We start from the raw sequence: 24,069 nt of genomic DNA on the forward strand, positions 1-24,069 counted from the left end.
TGATTGTCGCTGCGCAAGCGGGGGGCACCGCGGGGTGCTGGGCTGCACGGGGGGGGCCGCGGCCGCCCCCGGCGCGGGGGGGGGGGTCTAAAGTGCCTGGGGAACCCTTGGGGCGCCCGTCGCCAGGTGAAAGCGTTGCGGGGGGGGGGTTATTGCACTTGTCCTGCCCCCCCGAGCGGGGAGGGGGCAGGGGGGCAGGGGAGGAACATGCAGAGCCCCGGGCCCCCCCGCGCCCCCGGGGGGCAGGACCGGCGGCAGCGGGGGGGCCAGCACGCCCCGGCCCTGCTGGGGGGCTGGTGCCCGGGGAGCCGGACCCGGGGGCGGGGGGGGCACAGTCCGAAACGGCGGCAGCAGAAGGCACCGAGAGTCCCGGCGGCGCCGGCGGCTCCCGCGCCGCATCCCGGGGCTCCGGCAGCGCCCAGGACGCGCGGGGCGGGCGGGGGCGGGCGGCCAGGGCCGCCGGGGGGCCCGACCCCCCCCTTGGTTGTTTTTTTTTTTCTTTTTCTTCTTCTTTTCCTATTTTTTCCTTTTTTTTTTTTTCTTTTCCTTTTTTAGAAAATGCAGGAGGCAAAAAAAGCCCTCCAAGGGGAGGCCGGGGGCCGCCGCCGCCTGCGAGCCCCGGGGCTTTGCGGGGGGGCAGCAAGGTTGGGGGGCAGCAAAAAGCAACGGAAGCTGCAGCCCCCCCCCCACCCCCCCACCCCAGGCACGGGGCCCCCGGCCGGGGCTGCTTTTCCTTTCAGAGAAAAAAGAACAAAAGAAGGCAAAAGTTGTCTTGAAACCAGCGGTAAAGGCAGAGCCGGGGCGGGGGGTCGCCGCGGGCCCCCCGGAGCAGCGAGGCCAGGCGGGGTGGGGGGGTCCGGGCCGGCCCCAGGCGGGCGCAGCCCGGTCCCCGTCCCCCCCCGTCCCCCGGGGTCCTGGGTGCCCGGAGCGGGGCGGCCCCGGCCCCCCCCCGGCGGCGGCGGCAGCACGGGGGGGGGCTCCGCCGGGGCCTGGCCGCGGGGCGGGCGGGGGTCGCGGCCCCCCCCCGGCCCCCCCCACCGCTACTTGGGGTAGGGGTAGGGGTAGGCGCTGTGCTCGGACGGCGACTCCACGGGGACGTGGCTCGGCGGGGCGCTGCCGTCCTGCGGGGACGCCGTTAGTGGGGCGGCGGGGGGGGGGGGGCGCCGCGCGGGGGGGGGGGGCACGGGGGGGCGGCTCCTACCTCCACGGCCACGGCGCAGGGCGGCACCGGCGCGTACGGCGGGACGAAGGCTCCCTGCACGGCGGCGGCCGGCACGTACTGCGGGAGCAGCGGGTGAGCGCGGGGCCCCGCGGGGGCGCGGACACGCGGGGGGGGGGGGGGGTGTCCGGGGAGGGGGGGGGTCTTACCGTGCCGGCGCTGCCCAGCGAGAGGTGCCCGAGCTGCTGGGTGAGGGGCGCCATCACGGAGGGCTGGATGGAGACGGCGTGGTCCACGGCGGGGGCCAGCACCGCGCCCTGCACGGCACCGTCAGGCGGGGGGGCGAGGTGGGGCCGCGGGGACGCCGCCGGGGACACGGGGGGGGGGGGCACGCGAGGACGCGGCGCCCCATGGACGTGGGGACGCGGGACCGTGGCAGGCGGGGAAGTGGGGCTGCAGCAACATGGGGGGCACAGGGACACAGGATGGGGCCTCGGGGACATGTGGGGCCAGGGGGACATGCGGGGCCATGGTGACATGGGGCCCCGGGGACGGGGTCAGGTGAGGACACGGATGCATAGGGCCAAGGAATGGGGCTGTGGGGCAGGGGCGGGGCCTAGGGGGAGGGGCCATGACCACAATGGGTGGGGCAATGACAGCAGTGGGTGGGGCCATGACGGCAGAGGGGCGGGGCCTGCCCGAGGTGCGATGCCAGGCAGCGCAGGTGCGGGCCGCGGTGTGGGGCGATGATGTGCACGATGATGCGTGCAGTGATGCGTGCAGTGATGTGTGCAGTGATGCATGCGGTGATATGCGTGGTGATGCATGCAGTGATGCGTGCAGTGATGCATGCGGTGATATGCACGGCGATATGCGCGGTGATGCATGCAATGATGCGCGCAGTGATGCATGCAGTGATGCGCGTGGTGATGCGTGTGGTGATGCGCGCGGTGATGCGTGCCGCCTGTGCGGGGCTCACCGTGGGCTGCATGAGGTACGACTGGTGCATCCAGGCGGGACCGTGGACCTGCGGGCGGCGGGACCAGGTGGGGCCGGGGCCTTCCCAGGTGCCCCCATGGGCCCCACGGCCCCCCGCAGCCCCCCACGTACCTGGTAGGAGGAGACAGGGGACGGCAGGTAGGGGGCCAGCGCCGTCTGGGCCATCATCCGGCCAGGGGCCAGGCCGTAGGGCGCCGGGTAGAACCTGCGGGTCGGGGCGGGGGTCAGGGGGGGCCCGGGGGGCTGGGGCAGGGGGTGGGGGGGCGCGGCGGGGGGCCGCGGGGCACCCACCCGTTCTGCAGCGCCGTCGCGGGGTCATAGGCCAAGGTCACGGTGCCCTGGGGGGGCAGAGGGGGTCAGAGCCGCCCCGGCCCCCCGGCCCCCCCTGCCCCCCCCGGCCCCCTCTCACCGCGTCGCCGTCCCGGGCCCAGGCCCTCCCGTTGGGCACGAACTTGCCCTGGCTCTGACGCTTCTTCTGCCCCCCATCCGCGAACTTGCAGAGCAGCGGGTCCGGGGGGGCTGCGGGGACGGGACGTCAGCTCCGGCCCGGCCCGGCGCCCCCGGCCCCCCCCCGGCCCCCCCGGCCCACCTGGCACCCCCGGGGGCGTCTTGATGTACTTCCCGTTGAAGTGGGTGATGACGGCCTCGCACTTCTCCGTGGACTCCATCCTGGGGGGGCGGCCGGGCTGCGGCGCGGGGCGGCGCGGGGCCCCTCCTGGGCACCCCGGCCCCTCGCAGCCCCCCCAGCCCCATGCAACCCCCCCCCAGCCTCTCGGGCACCCCCGGGCCCATACAACCCCATGCAACTCCCCCCACCCCCCTGGGTACCCCAGCCCCATTGCAGCCTCCCCCCAACCCCATGCAACCCACCCAGCCCCGTGCAGCCCCCCCGGCCTCTTGGGCATCCTCAGCCCCATGCAACCCCATGCAGCTCTCCCCCAACCCCATGCAACCCCCCCTGCCTTCCTGGGCACCCCAGCCCCCTTGCAGCCCCCCCAGCCCCATGCGTTCCCGTGCAATGCCCCCCAGCCCCATGCAGCTCCCTGCAGCCCCCCAGGCTGGAGCGGAGCCCCCGCGCCCCCCCCGTACCGTGCGAAGCCCACGCCGCGGCTGGCCCCGTGGGGGTCCCGCAGGATGCGGGTGGACACCACCTGCCCGAAGGGCTTCAGCAGCGCCTCCAGCTCCTGCTCGTCCACCCCCAGCGGCAGGTTGGAGATGTAGAGGTTGGTGGGGTCCTGCTCCTGTTGCTGTGGGGGGCGTCAGGGCGGCCGCGCCGGGGGGGTCCCCGAGCAGCCGCGGGGTCCCTGGTGGGGGGGGGATTGCAGGGACCCCAGAGGGGGCTTTACCTTGGCCATCTGCGCCTGCACCCCGCTGGCCTTGAGCGCCGTCACGGCCTTCTGGGCCGCCGTGGGGCTGTCGAAGTCGACGAAGCCGTAGCCTGGGGGGGGGGGAAACGGGGTAAGACCCCCCCCAAGCACCCCAGCCCCCTCGCCCCCCGGCCCCTCGCCCCCCACCTTTGCACTTGTTGGTCGTCTTGTCCAGGATGGCTTTGGTGGAGACGATCTTCCCGTAGCTGGGGGGAAGTGGGGGGGGGGTCAGCACCGGCCCAGCCCCCAGCCCTGCCATAGCAGGGACCCCGGTGTCCTGCCCCCCCCCGCCCAAGGGGGGGGGGTCTCCCCGCGCCCCGGCCCCACTCACGGCTGGCACAGCTTGACGAGGTCCTGGTCCGTGGTGCCGGGGTGCAGCCCCCGGATGTACAGGTTGGTCTTGCTGAGCTGGTCGGCGGCCCCCCCGGCGGGGCTGGGGCTGGGGGGGCCCGGCTGCGGCGCCGGCGGCGCATAGGGCTGCTGGGGGCAGGGGTCAGCGCCCGCCGCCCCGCATCCCCCCCCCGCACCCCCCCCCCCATGGCCGCGGGGCCCCCAGTGCGGAGGGGCCCCACGGCCAGCGCCCCCATCCCCGGGGCCCCCGGAGCAGCGGCCGGAGGCGGCGCTGGACGGGAAACCTCCGGGCCTGATGTCAATGTGCAAAAATGAATCGCCCGCGGCCGCCCCCGCCTGCCCCGGTGCCCCCCCCGGCCCCGTGTCCCCGCACCCTCCCTGCCCCACGGCCCCCCAACCCGGCCGGGCTGCGGCTCGGGGCGTCCGTCCCCCGGTCCCGGCGCTGGGGATGGGGTGACACCCGCTCGCCGGGGTCCTGGGGCTGGGGTCGTCCCCCCCCCCCCCCCCCCGCCACGGGCAGCCCTGGGGATCCCCAGCACACATGTGTGCACGGTGCGCGCGCGTGCGGGTGCATGCACCCGTGGGTGCACACGCGCGTGGGACCCAGCCCCAACACCCTTCCCCTACGCGCGTGCAAGCGTGTTACATGCGTGTGCGCGCGGGGAACACGTGTGCAAGAGCTCGGCCGGGCCAGGCAGGCAGGCGGGCGGCACGCGCGCGAGGGGGGCAGCGCCGTGCCTGGGGGCGGGCAGGGCAGGTGTGCGCGCGTTGCACACGCGTGTGCACACGCGTCCGGGCTCAGGCAGGTGCCTGCGGCCGGCGGGGGCAGCCCCCGCCTGGCCTGGCCCCCTCGAGGGAGGGAAACTGAGGCACCGGGCGGGCTCTGAGGCCTCCCAAGGTCAGGGGCCGGGTCGGCCGCGTCCAGCCCCGGCGTCCAGCCCCGGTGCGGGGCAGGACCCCGGCGTCCGGCCCCCTCCCTCCCCGGCGCCCCAGCCCCGCGAGGGCCCAGGCATCCTGCCCCCCCCCCCCCGCCCTGCTCTCACCACTTCTCCCCAGCGTGGGAGCCCAGGCGTCCGGGCTGGCCCCCGCCGTGGGGGACCCCCTGCTCGGGGCCTGCCCCCCCCCCCCAGCCAGGGCCTGCCGCCCACGGGAGGGAGACGCGTCCCCACCATGGCCGAGCCCCGGGGGAGAGGGGGACAGGGGCTGCCACGGCGGTTCCCCCCCACCCCGACCCACGCATCCCCCCCCCCGGCCCTGCGAGGGGGGGGGGCACAGGCCGGGCCGAGGCGCCGCTGCCCCCACGGCGGGGGCTGCCCCGGGCCGGGGGGCCGAGGGCCAGGCCGGGCTGCAGGCCGGGCGCCCCGGCCGGGGGGGGCTGCCGGGCGGGCCGGGCCCCCCGTACCTTCTTGCTGCTCTTGTTGTAGGTGAAGGCGGCGATGCCGGAGCGCGGCTGCACCGAGAGCAGCATTTTCCCCGTAGTGCTCCGCGCTGGAGAGGGGCCGGAGCAGGCCGGGAGCGAGACGGGCTCACGCCTGACGTCACGCCAGGGAAACTAGCTTGGAATCTGGGGCTGGCACCGCACAGGCCCCGGGTCCTAACGCCGCGGACGGCCCCGAGCCCGGCTAGGCCCGGCCGCCGCCGCCACCGCCGCCGCCATGGGGCCGCCACCGCTCCCACTGCTCGCCCACGCCGGGCTCGACCCAGCCCGGAGGGAGCGGGACCCGCGGGGGGGCTGCGGGGAGGCCCGGCATGGCGACCCCGCTGGCACGTCCTGCGAGGGCTGGGGGAGGGGGGCGTCCCCCCCCCCCCCCGGTGCCCCTCTCCCAGTGAAGGGCCCCCCCCCCGGCCTGCCTTCCCCCTTGGGTGCCCCTTGTGTGGGGCAGACCCCCACCCCAGGTCACCCATCCACACCAGGACGGGGCTGACCCTGCTGAGCTTTCCGGGGTGTCAGTCTTCCCTGGGCAGCTAATCGGGGCAAAAGCAGGGGGTCGCCCCCCCTCTTCAGGCCCCCCCCCCCCTTGGCCAGAGCACGGCCCCAGTGCAGATAGGGAAGTGGAAGGACCGGAGGGGCAGGAGCACCCCTTGCGTCCCCCCTGCCCCGGCCCTGAGCCCCCCTGCCAACCAGGGACGCCTCGGCCCCCTCGCCCCAGCTCAGGGAGAGTGAACCCCCCCCAGTTTGCCAGGCCCTGTTCCAGATCCAGACTCTGGGCCAGGTTTTCCCTGCAGCCAGGGCGGTGTCAGGCAGGTGGAGGTGCCACCCAGGTGCCTCTGGGCTGGAGAGGGGCAAAACCAGGCCTGGAGCAGGCAGCGGGATCTGGGGGGGTGTCAATCTGCCCGCCCCCACCAACCTCAGCCCCACCTGCCCCCAGGGCACCAGGTCTGCCCCATGGCGCTGTGGGGCTTCCCGCAGGGCTGGACCCCGTGGGGGAGCCCGCTGGAGCCGCACGGGATGCAGACTTGGTTTCAGGTCTTACTTATTTGGCCCCTCTCCAGAGACAGGGTAGGCGGCCCCAGAGAGGGAAGGGGCCTGACGGCCGGGGGTGAAGGAGCCCTGTGGGGCCGGGAGCCATGTGCGGACCAGAGACCACCGGGCCCCACTGTCAGCAGCTCCGTCTGCCCGGGACGAGGGGGGCCCGCAGGCACGATGGCAGGGCACGGAGGGCCTGCGCTGTCCCCGCAGGGCAGCTGCGCCGGTGCCGCCCCATGGGGAGAGCAGTGGGTCCCCGCCCTCACGCGCGGCCCCTTTAAGCGAGGTTCCTTTAGGACCCGCCCCGCCCCTTGGAGCCCCGCCCCCTCCGCCATTACCCCTCAGCGGGGCGGCCCGCAGCGCCGCGCTGCCCCGCACCGCCCGCACTATGGGCGCGGCCATTTTGGATCCGCCGGTCACGTGGCCCCAGCTTCTTTTCCCCCCCCCCCCGCCATCTTGGCGCCCCTCCGTCGCGTGACTCCGGCGCCTTCCGCCCTGCGGCTGAAGGCGACTCGGGCGCCGCCATGTTGGCATCTCGGGTCACGCGGAGGGGGTTTCTCCCCCTCCCCAGGAGAGGGAGGGTAGCGGTTATGGGGGGGCTGGAGGCGGGGGCACTCTGTGGGGCAGGATGGCGGGTCCCCAGAGGGCGTCTTTGGGGAAGGGGCAGGATGGGGGGGGGTCCAACGGGGAGGGGTCTGTGGGGCAGGACACAGGGGGCCCCCAAGGAGGGGTCTCTGGGGCAGGGACAGGACACGGGAGACCCCCAAGGAGGGCTCTGTGGGGCAGGGGCAGGACAGGGGGGTCCCTGGGGGGTTCTGTGGAGCAGGATGGGGCCCCCTCCCAGCTTCGTCCAGCCCAACCCACATTCAACGCAGGTCTGGGACAGCTGGGCTGGGGGTCTGTGGCCACCCCACTCTGCCCCACATCAGGCCCTTCCCTGTGCTCCCGTGCCCCCCCCCAGGGCCTCGGCTGCCCCAGTGTGGGGCAGCAGGCCCCCTGCGTGCCCACGGGGCCCATGCCTGCGCCTGTGCCCGTGCGGGTGCCCCCGTGCTGGCAGCAGGGCAGGCACGGGCCCCTTTGCGCGCAGCCCGCTCAGCAGGGATTGTTCTGGCTCTTTGCAGGCCGTCAGCAGGGCCGTGGCAAGCGGCACGCGGGGCCGCCGGCATGGGGGGACGCCCCCACCCCGTGCTGAGCCAGGGCCTTTGGCACTAAAGCACTGCTGACTCACAGCACGTGAGCGGGGCCGGGGCCCTGCTGAGCTGGCAGGGGCCGCCGGTGCCCGGCAAGCCATGGGGCAGAGGGGCAGCTGCCCCTGTTCCTGGGCTGCCTGAGACCTCTCCCGTAGGCCTGTGTGGGGTGCAGGCACGGCGGGGATCGTCCCCAGCTGAGAACGGCACGCTCATCACACAAGTGCATGATGGGGGGGGGCTGGCTCCCGGGGCCCCTTACCCCCTCCGTGGGCAGGCTCCTTCCCTGGCGCCCCCCCCTCTGCCTCCCCTCGCCTTTCATCCCGGCTTTCATCTCTTGCTGGGCGCCGGTTGTCATGGCAACACCCCAAAGGGTCCCTGCTCGTTGCCATGGCGCCGGCAGCATCTCCAGGTGTCCAGGGCCCTGCCCCAGCCTCAGCCCCCTCCCTCCTACGGAGATCCCTCCCGACTCCCCCCCAAACTGGGTGCTGCTGCGCTGGGGGCTGGGGGGGCCGGGAGGAGCCCCTGCCCCGGGCGTCCTCCATCCCCTCCTGCCGGCACCGCAGCTGCGCCATGGCCATCAGGGAGGTAAGGCCCTGCGAGCCGCGCAGCCCCCGGCTGTCCCCGGCCAGGACACAGGGTCCCTCCCCACCAGGGATGGGGCACGTGGGGAGACCCCGGCCCAGACCCCCGCCTGCATCCCCCAGCACTGGGGACCCGCTGTGCCTGTCCATGCAGCCCTCATCTCCATGCCGGGATGCCTGACCCTGCATCCAGGACTGTAACCCCCCCCCCCTTGTCAGGCCTCCCCCCTGTTGTCATGGCAGCTGTTGCTGTGGTACCCGGCCCAGGATGGTTGCCATGGTGCCCTTGTTGCCATGGTGACCCCATTGCTGTGGTGACCCTGTTGCCACAGTACCTGTCCCCATCGCCGTGGCACCCCCCCCACTGCCAAAACCCCCCCCATCACCACGGCATCCCATCACCGCAATGCCCCATCACCGTGGTCCCCCTCACTGTGGTGCCCCGTTGCCATGGTTCCCCATCACCATGGCACCCCGTCACCATGGCACCCCATCACCATGATACTGGTCACTGAGGCACCCTGTCACCATGGTTCCCCCACCACCGCAGTGCCCCCATCACCGTGGCTCTGGTCACCGCAGCATCCCATTGCCGTGGCTCCCCCATGGCTGTGGTACCCTGTCCCTATGGTCCCGGTCACCGTGGTGCCCCGTTGCCATGGCCCCCAGTCACCGTGGTGGCCCGTTGCCATGCCGGTGGTGACACCCGGCCCCCCTGTGCCCCCAGGAGCTGCGGAGCGGGTGCTTCTGGCGGGGGGTGCTGGCGGAGGCAGCGGCGACGCTGATCTTCGTGGGGGTGGTGCTGGGCGCCTCGGCGGCCCCCGGGCCCCTGGCGCCGGCGCTGGCCAGGGGGCTGGCGGCCGGGGCGCTGGCCTGCAGCCTCGGGGCGCCCCAGGCCAACCCGGCGCTCACCCTGGCCCTGCTCTGCACCCGCAAGCTGGGCGCCCTGCGCGGGGCCGCCGGGCTCCTGGCCCAGTGCGCCGGGGCCCTCCTGGCCGCCGCCGCGGCCCGCCTGGCCCTGCCGGACGACGCCGGCCTCGTCACCAGGGTGAGCGCGGCCCCGGCCCCCCGCCCCGACCCGGACGCCTGGGTCCCCGGCGGCAGCGGCGGCGGCGGGGGGGCGCTGAGGCTGGGTCTGCGGCAGGTGAGCGCCGCGGGGACGGCGGGGCAGGCCCTGGGCTGGGAGATCTTCGCCACCTTCCAGCTGGCGCTTGCCGCCTTCGCCGCGGCCGACTGGCCGGCCCCCCAGGGCGGGCTGGCCCTGGGCAGCGCCGTGGCCGCCGGCGCCCTGGCTGCGGTAAGGACCCCCGCCCCGGCCGGCCCCCCGCGGGGACCCAGGCATCCGGGCCCGGCTGTCACCCCCCTGCTCTTGGCAGGGGCCATTTTCGGGGGGCAGCATGAACCCGGCCCGCTCGCTGGGGCCGGCTGTCGTCACCGGCATCTGGGACGACCACTGGGTGAGTCGGCAGCGTCCCCGGGTCCCGCACCGAGCCCCCGGCGTGGGGACGAGTGCCCCCAGCTCCAGTGTGGGTCCCCCTGTCCCCGCGGCCCTGGGACAGCTCCCCCCATCCCTGCTGTGGGTCCCCCGGTCCCCCTGTCCCTGGGAAAGGTGCCCCTGGTGCCCCCATCCTTGGTGTGGGTGCCCCTGTCCCCAAATACCTGGGACAGCTCCCCCCCATGCCTGGTGCGAGGCCTCCCGTCCCCCCACACCTCGGACAGCTCCTCCGTCCCTGGGATGGCTCCCGCTCAGCTGCCCACCCCCATTTCGGGTCCTCGTGGTCCCCCCATCCCTGGGAAAGGTCCCCCCCATCCCTGGTGTGGCTCCCCCAGTCCCCCCATCCCTGGGAAAGGTCCGCCCCATCCCTGGTGTGGGTGTCCCTGTGCCTGGGACAGGTCCCCCCGCGCCCTTGGCAGCCCCCGACCCCCGCATCCCCCCCCAGGTGTACTGGCTGGGCCCGGTGCTGGGAGCGGTGCTGGCCGGGCTCTGCCACGAGCTGCTCTTCGCCGCCGGCGCCTCGCGGGAGAGGCTGGGCGCCTGCCTGACCTGCCGCGACGTGGCGCCGGCGGAGACCCCCAGCCCGGCCCCCTCGTCGCCCCCCGGCCCCCCGGCCACGCGGGGCCAGGGCACGGCCTGAGCCCCCCGCGCTGCCGCCCAGGGACCCCCCAGCAGGGCGAGGAGGGGCCGGGGGCCGTGCCCAGACGTGCCCCTCTCCCTCCGCGGGGATTAAACGTGGCTTTGGTGTCGGAGACGGGTGCCGAGCGTTGCTGCGGGGGGCGGCTCTGCCCCCGGGGGCTCAGCTGGCTGCAAAAACACCGGGTTTGGGGTGGGGGGGGGTCCCGGACGCCTGGGTCCTTCCCCTGCGCCCACCACTGCCTGGTGCCTCGGTTTCCCCCCAGCTGCCCCTGCCGGGGCCCTGCAGTGGCCGGGGGCGGTGGGCAGCCGGCCCCCCCCCCCCCCCCCGGGGCGCTGAGCGCAGCAAAGCGCTTTGTTGCAGCCTCTGCAGCCCTGGCAGATTTGTGCCCCGCGCCAATGGCCAAGGCCGGCCCTAATCCCCACCCGGCCGAGGAATTAGCGCCCGCTAAGCTGAGCTGAATAACCCTGCTGCAAACAGCCCTCCCGCCAAGCAAGGGGGGGGGGGGCACGGGCGGGGGGGTCCCTGCAGCAGCACCCCCAAAACCAGGCGGTCCCTGCAGCATCACTCCCAAAACTGGGGGGTTCCTGCAGCATTGCCCCACGGTGCACCTGAAACCAGGGGGTTCCTGCAGCATCACCCCCCCCCCCAAACCAGGGGGTCCCTACAGCATCGCCCCATGGTGCCCCCAAAATGGGGGTCTGCATGAGGGCTGCTATGGGGCAGAGGGTAGCCCGGGGGGGGGGGGGTCCCACTATTCAGAGGAGGGGTCGCCCATGGCGGGGGGGACATGTGGGTCATGCAGCCTGGCCGGGCAGCGAAGCAGTTAATGTGGGGGGGGACAGCGGCGGCAGTGGGATCCCACCCCCGGGGCCGCCCCGGGGGGGGGGGTTATAAGGCGGCCCCGGGGGCGGCCCCCGCACAGGGGGCAGCGGGGCCGGCGGCAGGCGAGGGCCAGGGCGCGGGCGGGCGGCGCGGGGCCAGACCATGCGGGAAGTGCGCTCGGCCTCCTTCTGGAGGGCCATCTTCGCCGAGTTCCTCGGCAGCCTCCTCTACGTGCTGCTGGGGCTGGGGGCCTCGCTGCGCTGGGCCGCGGGCCCCCCCGGCGCCCTGGGGGCCGCCCTGGCCTTCGGGCTGGCCCAGGCCACGCTGGTGCAGGCCCTGGGCCACGTGAGCGGGGGCCACATCAACCCGGCCGTCACCGTGGCCTTCCTGCTGGCCGCGCAGCTCTCGCTGCCCCGCGCCCTGGGCTACCTGCTGGCCCAGCTGCTGGGCGCCCTGGCCGGGGCCGGGCTGCTCTACGGGGTGACACCGGCCCCCGTGCGCGGCACCCTCGGCCTCAGCGCGGTGAGCGGGGCCGGCGCTGGGGTGATGGGGGAGCCAGGAGGGGTTTGGGGCCGTGGGTGATTTGGGGGGTTATTGGGGGACTGGGAGGTCTTTGAGGTATCTGGGGCTGGGGGTGATGTGGGGGGGTTATTGGGGGGCTGGAAGGGGTTTGGGGTATCTGAGGATGGGGGAGATGTGGGGGGGTAATGGGGGATTGGAGGGGTCTGGAGCTGGGGGTGATGTGGGGGGTTAATGGTGGATTGGGGACCAGGAGGGCTTCGGGGTGCTGTGGGGCTGGGGGTGCTGTGGGGGGGGTTATTGGGGGGCCGGGAGGAGTTTGCGGGGCTGGGGGTGCTGTGGGGGAGTATTGGGGGGCCGGGAAGAGTTTGTGGGGCTGGGGGTGCTGTGGGGGGGTTATTGGGGGGCCAGGAAGAGTTTGCGGGGCTGGGGGTGCTGTGGGGGAGTATTGGGGGACCGGGAGGAGTTTGCGGGGCTGGGGGTGCTGTGGGGGAGTATTGGGGGGCCGGGAAGAGTTTGCGGGGCTGGGGGTGCTGTGGGGGGGTTATTGGGGGGCCGGGAAGAGTTTGTGGGGCTGGGGGTGCTGTGGGGGGGTTATTGGGGGGCCAGGAAGAGTTTGCGGGGCTGGGGGTGCTGTGGGGGAGTATTGGGGGACCGGGAGGAGTTTGAGGGGCTGGGGGTGCTGTGGGGGAGTATTGGGGGGCCGGGAAGAGTTTGTGGGGCTGGGGGTGCTGTGGGGGGGTTATTGGGGGGCCGGGAAGAGTTTGAGGGGCTGGGGATGCTGTGGGGGGGGTTATTGGGGGGTGCCGGGAGGAGTTTGCGGGGCTGGGGGTGCTGTGGGGGGGGGGGGTTATTGGGGAGCCGGGCGGGGTTTGGGGTAAATGGGGGCGACGCCCGGGGGTGCTGCGGGTCCGGGCGCCGCGGCGGACGGCGGTGCGGCTCTCGGGGGCGCTCGCTGCCGCCCGGACGCCGGGGCTCCCGGCGGGCGCTGACGCCCCTCGCCGCCGCAGCTGCACCCCAGCGTGGGGCTGGGCCAGGGCACGGCGGTGGAGCTCGTCCTCACCATGCAGTTCGTGCTCTGCGTCTTCGCCAGCTACGACGAGCGCCGCGACGGCCGCCTGGGCTCGGTGGCGCTGGCCGTCGGCTTCTCCCTCACCCTGGGCCACCTCTTCGGGGTAAGAGCGGGCGGCGGGGCCGGGGGGGGGGGCGAGAGGGGGCGGCGGGGGCGGCGGGCGGCCCCTCCACCGCGCCGTGCCGCCCGCAGATCTACTACACGGGAGCCGGCATGAACCCTGCGCGCTGCTTCGCCCCCGCCGTCATCACCCGCAACTTCACCAACCACTGGGTAAGTGGGGCAGGGGGGGCCGGGGGGGGGCCGGGGCGCCCCACGTCTCTGCGCCGCTCCGGCCCCGCTGCGTCCCCGTCCAGCTCCAGCGGGATCCCCGTCCGGCCCCAGCGGGGTACCGGTCCGGCCCCAGCCGCGTCCCCGTCCAGCCCCAGCCGCGTCCCCGTCCCGTCCCGCCCCAGCCGCGTCCCGGTCCAGCCCCAGCGGGATCCCCGTCCCGTCCGGCCCCAGCCGCATCCCCGTCCCGTCCGGCCCCAGCCGCATCCCGGTCCAGCCCCAGCCGCGTCCCGGTCCAGCCCCAGCGGGATCCCCGTCCAACCCCAGCCGCGTTCCCGTCCCGCTCCAGCGGGATCCCCGTCCCGTCCCGCCCCAGCCGCATCCCGGTCCGGCCCCAGCGGGATCCCCGTCCAGCCCCAGCGGGATCCACGTCCCGTCCCGTCCCGCCCCAGCCGCATCCCGGTCCGGCCCCAGCGGGATCCCCGTCCCGTCCCGCCCCAGCCGCATCCCGAGGGGAACCAGCTGCTGAATTCCACCCCCCCCCCCCGCGAGGCAGCAGCGCGGGCGGCCCCATCCCGGAGCCCCCCGCCGCGCTCGGCGCCGCGCAGACGGGATGCAAAGAGCCCCCCGACCCCCCCCCCCCGACCTCCCCCGACCCTCCCGGCGGGGCCGGGCGGGCCGCGGTGGGGCGGCGCTGGCGGACGCCCCGCTGCCCCGCAGGTGTACTGGCTGGGCCCGCTGCTGGGCGGCGCGCTGGCCGCGCTGCTCTACGACTTCGTGCTGGCGCCGCGGCCCCGCAGCCTGGCCGAGCGGCTGGCCATCCTCAAGGGCGAACCGGCGGCCGAGGCGCCGCGCGAGGCGCCGCCGGAGCCGCTCGAGCTGAAGACGCAGTGCTTGTAGGAGCGGGGGGCGCCCGGGCTCCGCGGCGGCGGCGGCGGCGGCGGCGGCGGCTTTTGGTTCTCCCTCTCTGCTCGCTCCGGGGACTTTCCTTTCCTTTGCAGTGATGGGGCCGCCCGGGGGCTCCGCTTGGCTTTACCGTGGGCGAGGGCGGGAAGGGCCCCGACCTCCCCCCCCCCCGCCGCCGCCGACCTCCGCCCGCGCGGCTCCCCCGCGGCCCCCCGCGCCCTGCGTGTGCGTGCGTGTGTGTGCGGTGCCGACACCGGCAGGGCCCTGCCGGGAGTATCCGGTGCTGGGGGGGGGCCGCGGTGCCCGGGGGCGGCGCGGCCTGGCGGTTCTCGCGGAGGAACGGGCCGGGCGGGGGGGTGTCACCGCGGGCTGGGCCCCGCTCGCGGGGGGCCGGGCGCCCGTCGCGGGAGGCCGCACGCGCAACCGGTGCCGGTGCCGCCCGGCGCTCCTGTGTTCAGTGAATTAAACCTGCTCTTTTATTTTGGTAACCGCTCTCCACCGTGGCCCGCGCCGTCCGCACCGGGGACCGGTCCCGGCCCGCGTCGCCCCGGCAACCGCGCGGGGGGTGACGGGAGTCCCCGCGGGGGGTGGGGGCGGGCCGGGCCAGTCGCGCGCCGCCGGGGGGAAGCCCCGCCCCGCCGTGGGGGGTGGAGCCGCCGCCGGAGGCCTTGCCTCTGTTAAAAGGGCAATGCCGCGCTGGCGCTCCTTTCCCCAGAGCGGCCCCGGGAAGGGGCGGCCGCACCGCCCTGTTCGGGGGCAGTCGGGCCGCTCGGGTACAGCTCCCAGTAGCAGACTGGCTGTAGGGAGCTGGGCCGCCTCGGTCCCGCCGCACCGGGCAGCGAGGTAGGCAAGGCGAGCTCTGGGCCCATCACAGAACTCTCTGGGAGGCGTTTCCCCTTTAAGCCCGCGGGCGGGCTCGGGCGCCATTGGGGCGGCGGGACCGGGAGAACCGGGCGCGGAGCGTGCGGCGCGCGGCCGGTGCGGGGGCGGGGCAGGACGCCTGGGTCCCTCCCGCCGCGGCCCCGGGGAAAGTAGGTTGCGGGAAGTGGGGCGGTTGCATAACGGCCGCCCGCTGCCCCGCGGCCTTTTTAGGGCGGGCGGCGGCGGCGCGGGCGGTGGAGACGGGTGCGGGCGGTGGTGGTGGCGGCGGTGAGTGCGGCGGGGCCGGCGGGTGCCTCGGTCCCGGGGCTGGGGGGTAGCGGGGCGGGCTGATGCCCCGGGGCAGGAGAGACCCTGCGGTGCCCCGGAGCTGGGGGGGCCTCGCTGTGCCCCGGTCCCGGTGTTACGGGAGAGACCGGGACCGGTTGAGCCTCGGTACCGGGGCCGGGAGAGACCTGGTGGTGCCCAAGACCTGGGGGTGAGAGGACCGGGACCGGCTGGTGCCCTGAGAACCGGAGAAACAGCGCGGGGGGGAACCGGCTGATGCCCCGGTACCGGGGGCTGGAGAGACCCGGGGCTGCCCCGGCCGGTACCGGGGGCAGAGGGGACCCAGCGGCACCCCAGTACCGGGGGCAGGGGGTCCAGGACCAGGCGGTGCCCGGGGGCAGGGGGGGACCCAGTGGTGTCCCGGTACCGGGAGCAGGGGGGACTGAGAGGGGACTGGGGGTCTAGGACCGGCCGGTGCCCCGGTACCGGGGGGGCAGGAAGGTGCCCCGGGTTCCTGCCCCCCGCGAGCCGCCTGCCCCCGCGGGGCTGACGCCCGTGTCGGCCCCGAAGGCGCTGCGGCCCCCGCACGGCCCCCGGTCCCCTCCGCTGGCCTGCCTGGATTTATGGACTTGTACATGATGAACTGCGAGCTGCTGGCCACCTGCAGTGCCCTGGGCTACCTCGAAGGGGACGTCTACCACAAGGAGCCCGACTGCCTGGGTACGGGGCCGGGGCGAGCGGGGGGCCCGGCGGGGCGGCGGCGGCGGGGGGGTCTCACGGCCCCCGCGCCGCCCCTCCCGCAGAGAGCGTGAAGGACCTGATCCGGTACCTGCGCCATGAGGACGAGACCCGGGACATCCGGCAGCAGCTGGGGGCGGCCCAGATCCTGCAGAACGACCTGCTGCCCATCGTGGTGCAGCACCCGCAGGACAAGGTGCTCTTCGACGCCGTGGTCAGGTACCGCCCGGGGGGGGGGGGGGGGGGGCGCAGGGGTGGGGGGTGCCCGGCGCTGCTTCCCTGTTTTGGCAGCCCGGCGGCAGGGGCTCCCCGAGGATCAGGGCTCCCGCCGCATCCCCGCTCCCCTCCTAGGCTGATGGTGAACCTGACGCAGCCGGCTCTGCTCTGCTTCGGTAAAGTGCCCCAGGACGCCGCCTCCCGGCACCACTTCCTCCAGGTCGTGTCCTACCTGCAGGCCTACAAAGAGGTGAGCCCCCGCCGCGGGGAGCGGGCTCTAGCGCAGCTCTGCGGGGTGGGGGGTCGCTGCCCCAGGCCCTAACGCTGGGTTTGCTCTAGGCTTTTGCTAGCGAGAAAGTTTTCGGGGTGCTCAGTGAGAAGCTCTACGACCTGCTGCAACTGGTGAGTCCTGTTTCCCCTAGCAGCTCCCTGAGTTTGGGCATCTCATCCCTCCGGGTACCCTCCTCTGGGTACCGGGGAGGAGCCGGGAGCCCCTCACGGCCCTGCTGCCCCCAGGACTGGGAGCAGCGGCAGGAGGAAGACACGCTGCTGATCGAGAGGATCCTGCTGCTGGTGCGCAATGTGCTGCACGTGCCCCCGGATCCCGTGGAGGAGCAGGTACCGGGACGGAGGCCTTTCCCTGTGTGCCTGGCCCCCGCTGCAGCCTGGAGAAGGGGTCTGGGCGCAGCCCCCAGCCCCCTGCGGGGCTGCTGTCCCATCCCCTCCCAGCCCAGGGCTGTGATGGCCCCATAGCTGGCCTGGGGACCCCGGCGTCCTGCGTGCTGACCCCTGCATCCTCCCCCCCCCCGCCAGGGCGTGGACGGCGACGCCAGCACCCACGACCGGGTGCTGTGGGCCCTGCACATCAGCGGCATGGACGACCTGCTCAAGTTCCTGGCCAGCTCCCAGACCGAGCAGCAATGGGCCCTCCACGTCCTCGAGATCATCTCACTCATGTTCCGCGACCAGGTGAGCCCGAGTGGGGAGGTGACAGGACATGGGGGGGACCCGCCGCCTCCCTGCTCCCTCCGGAGCCCGTGGCGCGGCACAGCTGACGGCTCGGCTCCCCCCAGAACCCCGAGCAGCTGGCGGCGGTGGGGCAGGGCCGCTCGGCCGCCGAGCGCGGGGAGGACACGCGGGAGCTGGAGACCCTGCGGCAGCGGGAGCTGGCGGAGAGGAAGAGCCGAGCGCTGCAGCGCCCGTCCAGGTGAGCGGGGGCTGGCAGGGGCGCGGGGCCCCACCGCCGCAGGGCTGTGGCTCCGCTCACCCCGCGCCCCTGTCCCAGGCACTCCCGCTTCGGCGGCTCCTACGTCATCCAGGGCCTGAAGGCAATCGGGGACCGGGACGTCGTCTTCCACAAGGGCCTGCACAACGTGAGTGACGGGGCTGGGATGGAGGTGGGGGGGCTGGGGCACCGGGACGTGAGTCAGCACCGGTGTTTGTCCCCCCTGCAGCTGAAGAGCTACAGCCACGACCTGGGCAAGGAGCCCAGGAGGGTGCCCAAGCGCCGGCTGGCGGCCCGCGAGGCCGAGCTGCCGCGGCGCTCTGCCCGCAACGTCCAGCTCTTCCTGCGCGAGTTCTGCCAGGACTTCCTGGAGGGCTGCTACAACCACCTCATGTACCTGGTCAAGGTGAGGGGACCGGGGCTCCGGGAGGGACACACGGCCCTGGGGTGCCGGACGGGGGTGCACAGGGTAACGGCCTGAGGCAGCGCGGTGTTCCCGGCGCTGACCCCTTCTCTGCCTCCCTCAGGACCAGCTGATTCGGGAGAAGGCTCAGCAGCATGATGAGACCTATTACCTGTGGGCCACGGCCTTCTTCATGGCCTTCAACCGGAGCCTGCGGTTCCGGCCAGAGCTGGTGTCAGAGACGGTGGGGGTCCGCGCCTTTCACTTCATCGAGCAGAACCTCACCTCCTACTACGAGATGGCGCTGATGGACAAGAAGGAGGCTGCAACCTGGGCCCGCAGGTGAGTGCGTGCCGCTTGGACGCCTGGATCCTGTCCCGGCCATGGAGCTGCCGGACAGGGGGGGCAGTGGGTGCGAGGCTGGGGGACGGTGTTGTGCCCTGGCCTGATGCTGTGCACCCCCAGGATGCACCTGGCCCTGAAGGCCTACCAGGAGCTGCTGCGGACGGTGCAGGAGATGGACCGTTCGCCTGAGCAGGCTGTGCGGGACAGCAGCCAAATCATCAAGAGTGAGTCTACACCCCCCCCCCACCATACACTCCATCTGTCCCATCTTCCTACTTCTTGGCTGATCCCTTCTTCTCCAGATAACATCTTTTACCTGATGGAGTACCGGGAGCTCTTCCTTGCCCTCTTCCGCAAGTTTGACGAGACGAAGCAGCCGCGCAGCTTCTTGCGGGACCTGGTGGAGACGGCCCATCTCTTCCTCCGTATGCTGGAGCGCTTCTGCCGGGGGCGTGCGGGCCTCGTCGTGCAGGTGGGCTGCGGGTCCGGGGACCAGCCTTCCCGGCACGGCGCAGGGCAGTGCCTGGTGCAACCCCCTCCCCCAGGCACCGGAGGATGGAGGACCCCCGCGGTGGGGGGTGGATGCCCCCAGGATGGGGCAAAGCTCTGCCCTGACTGCCTGCTCACCCCGCAGAGCAAGCGTGTGCGGAGGAAGAAGAAGCCACGAGCCCCCGCAGCCCTGACGGCGCAGCCTCCCACCCCCCAGGAGCTGGAGGAGCTCTGGGCCAGCCTGACCCCGCAGCTCCAGGCCTGCATGCAGGTAGGAGAGGAAGGATCCGGCCTTGAGCCCGCGTGCCTGGGGGTACCGGTGTCTCTTGGAGGGTACCAGGTCCCCGAGGCGGAGGGTCATCGGGTGTCTGTGCCCCCCAGGGTGAGGTGCCTCTCCCCGAGGACGTGGTGCCCTTCGACGCTGCATCGGAGACGCCGGTGGAGGAGCAGCGCGCGGAGGCCCTGCTGCGGATCCAGGACTGCCTGCTGGGCAGCCGGGCCCCCGAGGCGCTGAGGCTGCTCCGCTCTGCCAGGTACCGGGCATGGCACCTCACGGCCCCGTGCCTGGGCAGGGACGCAGGGACGCGGTGCCAGCCTGTCCGCCTCCCCTGCAGGGAAGTGTGGCCTGAAGGAGACGTGTTCGGCCCCGCTGGCGTGGAGCCGTCGGAAGAGACCGAGCTCCTGCGTGAGATCCTCTTTGCTCCCCTGCCCCGTGAGTGCCCCAGCTGGCAAGGGGACCCACTGCAGCACTGGGACTTGATGCCATAGCAATTAAGGTGACTAACCCTGTCCCCAACGCAGGGCATGCACCCCCTGAGGCTGAGGAGCCTGAGGAGCTCGAGGAAGAGGAGGAGGAGGAGGAAGAGACCATGCGGGTCTCAGAGAAGGAGTTCAATTTCCTAGACTACCTCAAGCAGTGAGTGCGACCAGGTGCCGCTGGGACGGCAGGACTCCTGGGTCCCTGCCGTGGCTCACCCGTGGCGTCCGGGGCGGGGGCAGGTTCGCCAGCGCCCCCGTGATCCGGGCCTACGTGGTGCTGCTGCGCGGCTACGCCCAGAACAGCGCCCACACCAACCACTGCGTCGCCCGCATGCTGCACCGCCTGGCCTGCGACCTGCACATGGAGGCCCTGCTCTTCCAGCTCTCCCTCTTCTCCCTCTTCAACCGCCTGCTCAGCGACCCCTGCGCTGGCGCCTACCAGGTCGGATGGGGCCCTGGCCTCCCCCTGCCTCCCGGAGCCCCCCCCTGCTGCCGGGGAGGGGGCCGGGCCCGGCGTCCCCCCCAGCCCGTCCCTTCTCCCCTCAGGAGCTGGTGACTCTGGCCAAGTTCATCCTGGGCAAGTTCTTTGCGCTGGCAGCCACCAACAAGAAGGCCTACGTGGAGCTGCTCTTCTGGAAGAGCCCAGCCATCGCCCGCGAGATGGCCGAGGGCTACGGCTCGCTGCGGGAGGGCGAGGGGTGAGTAGGGGCCCGGCATGTCCCCTGCCGCTGGGGCCGGGGAGGGGATCGCCACTGCCCTTCCCTGTCCCCTCACGCTCCCTCCGCCTCTGCCTAGGGCCAGCTCACAGAGGGCCCCAGTCTGGACCCCCCAGGAGGAACGAGAGCTGCGGGAGCTTTACTGGAAGTACAAGGAGGTGGAAGGTAATGGCCCTGGACACGGGTCTCCCAAGGAAAGGAGTACAAGTCTGGGGGAAGAACCGGACTCCTGGGTCCTCTGCGGGAGGAGTGGGGCAGTCGGGGGTTTCTTCCTGCCTCTCCACGACAGCCTCCCGCTCTCGTAGGCGAGGACGTCATTGCAAACATCCTGGCCCACCTGCAGGCGCCCGGGCGCACGCGGAGACAAGTTGTGAACCAGCTGGTGCGGCTGGGGCTGGCCAGCAGCGTCAAGGACTTCCCGCGGGAGAGGTGGGTCCAGGCACCACTGGGGCAGGGCAGGATGCTCTCGTTCGATGCCCGCGGGGCCAGGGGTCCCGGATGCCTGGGTTCTTCTCCAGCTCCGAGGCAGGGCTGAGCAGCTGCGATCCCCCTAGGAAGGGCACCCACATCGTGCTGTGGACACAGGAGCAGGAGCAAGAGCTGGAGCGGCTCTTCGAGGAGTTCCAGGGCACGGACGGTGAGTGGGGCCAGGCAGGGGTGGGCGCCCGGTGAGATGGCCCCGGGTTGGGGCTCTGGCCAGGCTCTGCGCCCCACGCCGACCCCTCGCCTCCCCGCAGACGTCCTGGGCAACATCATGAAGAACCTGACGGCTAGGCGGTCCCGGGCCCGTGTGGTCGAGAAGCTGCTGGGGCTGGGGCTGGTGTCGGAGCGCAAGGAGCTGTACAAGAAACGCAGGAGGAAGGGCCATGCCCCTGTGTCGGTACGAGGGGGGCGCGGGAAGGGTGAGAGGGAGTCTTGCCCCGGGAGGGTGCTCAAAGGCGAAGCTGGTCCTTGGTAGGATGAGATGGAGCCCCTGGGGGCACCCGCCCGGGACAGCTCAGCGGAGGAGGGGGATAGTGACGAAGAGGAGGATGAGGAAGAGGACAATGCTGAGGAAGGCCCCATGGAGGAGCACTGGGCACCTGAGGACGGCGCTGGGCAGGGACTGGTGCAGCATCTGCGGCAGGAAGGTGAGCGGGGGCTGAGAGTGTCTGGGGCTCCGGTTTGCATTTGGCGCTGGGAGGACGGATCCTGTCTCACCTCTTCCGTGTCCGCAGGCCTGGCTGGGCCCCTGCAGTGGCTGGAGAACTACCTGAAGCGGACGGCTGGGGACCGCGAGGAGGACGGTGAGTGGGAGCTCGGGCTGGGGTCTGGGGGCCAGGGCCGGGGCCGGGCTCACGGCGCTCTCTGTGCCCAGGCGTGTCCCACCCGGTGCCCTTGGTGCCGCTCTCGGAGGACAACGAGGATGCCATGGAGCACAGGCGCTTCCAGGCCCTGCTGCGGAAGCTGGGGCTCCGGCCCCCCGCCAGCGAGCAGGTGAGACCCCCCCGCCCCGTCTCCCCCTGCCCCGAGGCACGGCACAGCCCGGCCCTGCAGCGTCTCCCCTCTTCGCCCAGGAGTCCTTCTGGCGCATCCCGGCCGCCCTCACGCCCCAGCAGCTCCGCCGCGCCGCCGCCTCCCTCGCCCGCCAAGGACCCGAGCCCGAGGGATCCCCGCGGAGCCCCCCAGGGCAGCTCCCAGCACCGCCGCACCCCCAGGGCCCCCCTCCAGGCGAGGGGCCGGGACGGGGCGGGGGGAGCCGGGCTCAGGGCTCTCCCAGCGACAGGACCAGCCCTGATCCGCTCTCTCCCTTGCCCCTCTCAGCGGAGCAGCCACCGGCATCGCCGGGATCAGACTCGGAGAGGTGAGAACGGGGGCTCTCGCTGTGCCCCCACCCTGGACACCTGGGTGCCCTCCCAGCTTGGGAAGGGCAGCAGGGAGCTCGGACTCCTGGCTCCCCCCTGCATGATGGGGGGCAGAGCTGTGCCCCGGGGGCTGGGCAGCCTCGGGCTCCTCTAACCCGTGTCCCCATCATTGCAGGGACGAGCCTGGCCCCGTCCCGGCGCAGGCAGGCACCAAGCGGAGGCGGCAGCTGGACAGCGAGGACGAGGACTCTGCAAGTCCGGGTGAGCTGGGCCTCCGCTTCCTCCACGTAGCACAGCACCTCCTCGGGGGGCTCGCGGCCCCCCACCAGGGCCCTGGGGGTCTCTCCCAGGGGCTGCTGCTGTGTGACGCTCACCCTGGCCCCTCTGGCACGGCCCTGCCCCATGGACTATGGGGCTGGGAGGAAAGCGGGGGGCAGGCCTGTGCCCCCACCCCATGCAGAGTGTGGTGCTGGGGGTCCCGGCTCCCCCCTGACCCCCTCTGCCCCCACAGGTGCCAGGCTGGCCCCCCCTGTGCCCCACGTGGAGGAGGATGAGGAGCCGCCACCTCCCGGCCGGCGGAAGCGTGTTCGCCGCGTGGAGGAGGAAGAGGAGGACTGAGAGGCTCTTTGTGCCCTGCCCGGACCCTCGGGCTGTCCCAGCCCTGCAGGGGAGCAGGGGGCTGCAGGCCCTGCTCCCTCTGGGCTTCCTTGTGTTTAGTTTTCTGCTTTTTCTGCAGGTTTTTAAGCTGTTTTTTAAGGGTGGGGTGAAAGCAGGCTGCAGCTATCCCCCTCTTCTTTTTTCCTGTCCATCTTGGTGTTTCCATTTCAAAGGTCACTGTTTACCTAGGCTGTTTGTTTTTTTTAATGATACCTTTTAAATCTGGAGAGAGACCAAATAAAAAAAAAAAGTGCAGATCTCACCCTGGCTTGGCCACCTTCCTTCCCTCGGCATTTGCGCTGCCCCGTCCTGCCAGCTTGGGAAGTGACCTCTGGCCCCAGCCCTGGGGGAAGGTGCCGGGATGCTGGCGGGATCAGGCCAGGCCCCTGGCATGTCGCAACCGGCTCTCGATAAGGGCCTGGGCAGGCAGCTATAAAGGGGCCCGGAGGGGGTCGGCTGCAGACATGTGGCAGCTGCCTCGCGGGCTGGGGGACTCCGGCGTCAGCAGAGGGTGAGTTGGGGCGCTGGCGGGGCCGGGGCAGTGGGGGAGCTGCGGCTACCGGGCGCTCACGGGTCTCTGCCCCCTTCTCCTCCCTCGACAGGTCCTGCTGGGAGCGACCTGCCATGCGCTGGGCTCTGCTCTGCCTCCTCCTCCTCTGCCTCCGCGCCGTGGCCGGCTCCACCGTACCCCCCGGGCCGGATGCCACGGCTGCGGCTCGGGCGCTGCTGGCACGGCTCTCGGCGTCGGTCCCACCACGGGCCCTGCCCAGGGCCGCCGGCGTCTCCTGCCGGGACCTGCAGCCGGACGCCCTGCCCGGCTTCTCCCGGCTCCCGGCGCTGCCCCGTGTGCTGGCCCAGGCTGCCCTGGCGCTGGTGCTCAGCGGGGTGGCCTGCGGCCCCCAGGCCGAGGCACTGGTGCTGGAGCTGTACCGGGAGCTCGATGGCCCCACGGCTGAGGCCCTGCTGCAGGGGCTCACGCGGCTCCAGGGCGCCCCAGGCAGCGGCCATCTACCCCTGCTCTTGACCCTGGCCCAGCTCGGCGCCTACGTCCCCGTCCGGCCCTGCTCTGGCCTGACGCCGCTCTCCGACACCCGGCTCCAGGGCCCCGTGGCCAGCACCCACGCCAGCCTCGCCGGGGCGGCGGAGGCCTGCCAGCGCCTGCAGGCTGCCTGTGCCGGTGTGGCGGCCGCAGGGCCCTCATCCTTCCACGCCGTGGGGCGTCGGGGCGCCCTGGTGCTGCCGGCGCCGGGGGCCCGCTCCTGGCTCCAGCGCTGCAGCCGGGCGCCCCGGGGCCGGAGCCGGCGGTCCAGTGAGGACAGCTGCAGCTCCATGGGGGAGTGGGAGGTGCACAGCATCCTGGAGTGGGTGCCCGGCGTCAGCACCTTGTACAACCTGGGCACCAGCATCTACTACGCCTACCACGGCTGCGAGGAGATGGCATCGGAGCGGGCCTGGGAGGCGGCCATTGACCTGGGCTACGACAGCCTCGCAGCGCTCAGCGCCGGCGCGGGCGGCCCCGTGGCCTACGGCGTCCACCTGGGGCTGCAGCCGGGGCTCAAGGCCGGCGTGAGGGCCCTCATCAGCTACTTCACCGCGGACGAGGCCCCCCCGCCGGCCCCCACAGCCCACGATGGCCCCGTCCGCCTGGTCTGAGCCGCCAATAAACGCCCGGTGCCTGGCTGCGTGTGTGCGT

The 24,069-nt window shown here is 73.2% G+C and overlaps 5 protein-coding genes across 5 annotated transcripts; 4 read left to right on the forward strand and 1 right to left on the reverse strand.

Annotated features, from left to right (window-relative positions):
* Positions 1-694: 694 nt before the first annotated feature.
* RBMS2 (RNA binding motif single stranded interacting protein 2) lies at positions 695-5,401 on the reverse strand. Its single transcript, XM_067314165.1, has 13 exons — positions 5,279-5,401; positions 3,857-4,005; positions 3,673-3,731; positions 3,505-3,596; positions 3,248-3,405; positions 2,748-2,827; positions 2,568-2,677; positions 2,450-2,496; positions 2,270-2,363; positions 2,139-2,186; positions 1,369-1,476; positions 1,202-1,279; positions 695-1,121 (listed from the first exon to the last, which is right to left on the reverse strand). The coding sequence occupies exons 1-13, from the start codon at positions 5,342-5,344 to the stop codon at positions 1,041-1,043; spliced, it is 1,170 nt and encodes a 389-aa protein (XP_067170266.1). The 5' UTR covers positions 5,345-5,401; the 3' UTR covers positions 695-1,040.
* A 2,702-nt stretch (positions 5,402-8,103) lies between these two features.
* Positions 8,104-10,249, forward strand: LOC136994811 (aquaporin-4-like). The gene is made up of 5 exons (XM_067313948.1): positions 8,104-8,118; positions 8,842-9,162; positions 9,259-9,411; positions 9,491-9,571; positions 10,055-10,249. The coding sequence occupies exons 1-5, from the start codon at positions 8,104-8,106 to the stop codon at positions 10,247-10,249; spliced, it is 765 nt and encodes a 254-aa protein (XP_067170049.1).
* Positions 10,250-11,233: 984 nt separating this feature from the next.
* Positions 11,234-13,832, forward strand: LOC136994816 (lens fiber major intrinsic protein-like). The gene is made up of 4 exons (XM_067313963.1): positions 11,234-11,593; positions 12,601-12,765; positions 12,855-12,935; positions 13,653-13,832. The coding sequence occupies exons 1-4, from the start codon at positions 11,234-11,236 to the stop codon at positions 13,830-13,832; spliced, it is 786 nt and encodes a 261-aa protein (XP_067170064.1).
* A 961-nt stretch (positions 13,833-14,793) lies between these two features.
* On the forward strand, positions 14,794-22,638 carry TIMELESS (timeless circadian regulator). Its single transcript, XM_067313962.1, has 29 exons — positions 14,794-14,869; positions 15,555-15,704; positions 15,788-15,941; positions 16,074-16,188; positions 16,278-16,340; positions 16,455-16,556; positions 16,752-16,907; positions 17,012-17,145; positions 17,224-17,311; positions 17,393-17,569; positions 17,691-17,908; positions 18,032-18,135; positions 18,214-18,383; positions 18,546-18,671; positions 18,782-18,933; positions 19,015-19,112; positions 19,202-19,316; positions 19,400-19,601; positions 19,706-19,857; positions 19,955-20,040; positions 20,181-20,304; positions 20,430-20,512; positions 20,613-20,755; positions 20,834-21,005; positions 21,093-21,161; positions 21,233-21,351; positions 21,432-21,718; positions 21,895-21,980; positions 22,231-22,638. Exons 2-29 carry the CDS (start codon positions 15,608-15,610, stop codon positions 22,335-22,337), a joined length of 3,699 nt encoding a protein of 1,232 aa, XP_067170063.1. The 5' UTR covers positions 14,794-14,869; positions 15,555-15,607; the 3' UTR covers positions 22,338-22,638.
* A 312-nt stretch (positions 22,639-22,950) lies between these two features.
* Positions 22,951-24,053, forward strand: APOF (apolipoprotein F). The gene has a single exon (XM_013939654.2). It carries the CDS (start codon positions 23,001-23,003, stop codon positions 24,027-24,029), a length of 1,029 nt encoding a protein of 342 aa, XP_013795108.2. The 5' UTR covers positions 22,951-23,000; the 3' UTR covers positions 24,030-24,053.
* The last annotated feature ends 16 nt before the right edge of the window (positions 24,054-24,069 follow it).

The sequence above is a fragment of the Apteryx mantelli genome, chromosome 33 (assembly GCF_036417845.1).
Source record: "Apteryx mantelli isolate bAptMan1 chromosome 33, bAptMan1.hap1, whole genome shotgun sequence".
Lineage (NCBI taxonomy): Eukaryota > Metazoa > Chordata > Aves > Apterygiformes > Apterygidae > Apteryx > Apteryx mantelli.

What these genes read in the sequence shown, in the direction of transcription:
- RBMS2 (XM_067314165.1), bottom strand. Translation starts at nt 5,344, where the DNA reads ATGCTGCTCTCGGTGCAGCCGCGCTCCGGCATCGCCGCCTTCACCTAC. An exon ending in ACAACAAGAGCAGCAAGAAG is followed by an intron (nt 4,006 to 5,278) that starts GTACGGGGGGCC and finishes CCCTGCCCCCAG; the next exon opens with CAGCCCTATGCGCCGCCGGC. An exon ending in GCGACGGCGCTGCAGAACGG is followed by an intron (nt 2,364 to 2,449) that starts GTGGGTGCCCCG and finishes CCCGACCCGCAG; the next exon opens with GTTCTACCCGGCGCCCTACG.
- LOC136994811 (XM_067313948.1), top strand. An exon ending in ACGCCGGCCTCGTCACCAGG is followed by an intron (nt 9,163 to 9,258) that starts GTGAGCGCGGCC and finishes GGTCTGCGGCAG; the next exon opens with GTGAGCGCCGCGGGGACGGC. An exon ending in GCATCTGGGACGACCACTGG is followed by an intron (nt 9,572 to 10,054) that starts GTGAGTCGGCAG and finishes ATCCCCCCCCAG; the next exon opens with GTGTACTGGCTGGGCCCGGT.
- LOC136994816 (XM_067313963.1), top strand. Translation starts at nt 11,234, where the DNA reads ATGCGGGAAGTGCGCTCGGCCTCCTTCTGGAGGGCCATCTTCGCCGAG. An exon ending in GCACCCTCGGCCTCAGCGCG is followed by an intron (nt 11,594 to 12,600) that starts GTGAGCGGGGCC and finishes TCGCCGCCGCAG; the next exon opens with CTGCACCCCAGCGTGGGGCT. An exon ending in CCCTGGGCCACCTCTTCGGG is followed by an intron (nt 12,766 to 12,854) that starts GTAAGAGCGGGC and finishes TGCCGCCCGCAG; the next exon opens with ATCTACTACACGGGAGCCGG.
- TIMELESS (XM_067313962.1), top strand. Translation starts at nt 15,608, where the DNA reads ATGGACTTGTACATGATGAACTGCGAGCTGCTGGCCACCTGCAGTGCC. An exon ending in CAGCAGCCAAATCATCAAGA is followed by an intron (nt 18,136 to 18,213) that starts GTGAGTCTACAC and finishes CTTCTTCTCCAG; the next exon opens with ATAACATCTTTTACCTGATG. An exon ending in TCGCTGCGGGAGGGCGAGGG is followed by an intron (nt 19,858 to 19,954) that starts GTGAGTAGGGGC and finishes GCCTCTGCCTAG; the next exon opens with GGCCAGCTCACAGAGGGCCC.
- APOF (XM_013939654.2), top strand. Translation starts at nt 23,001, where the DNA reads ATGCGCTGGGCTCTGCTCTGCCTCCTCCTCCTCTGCCTCCGCGCCGTG.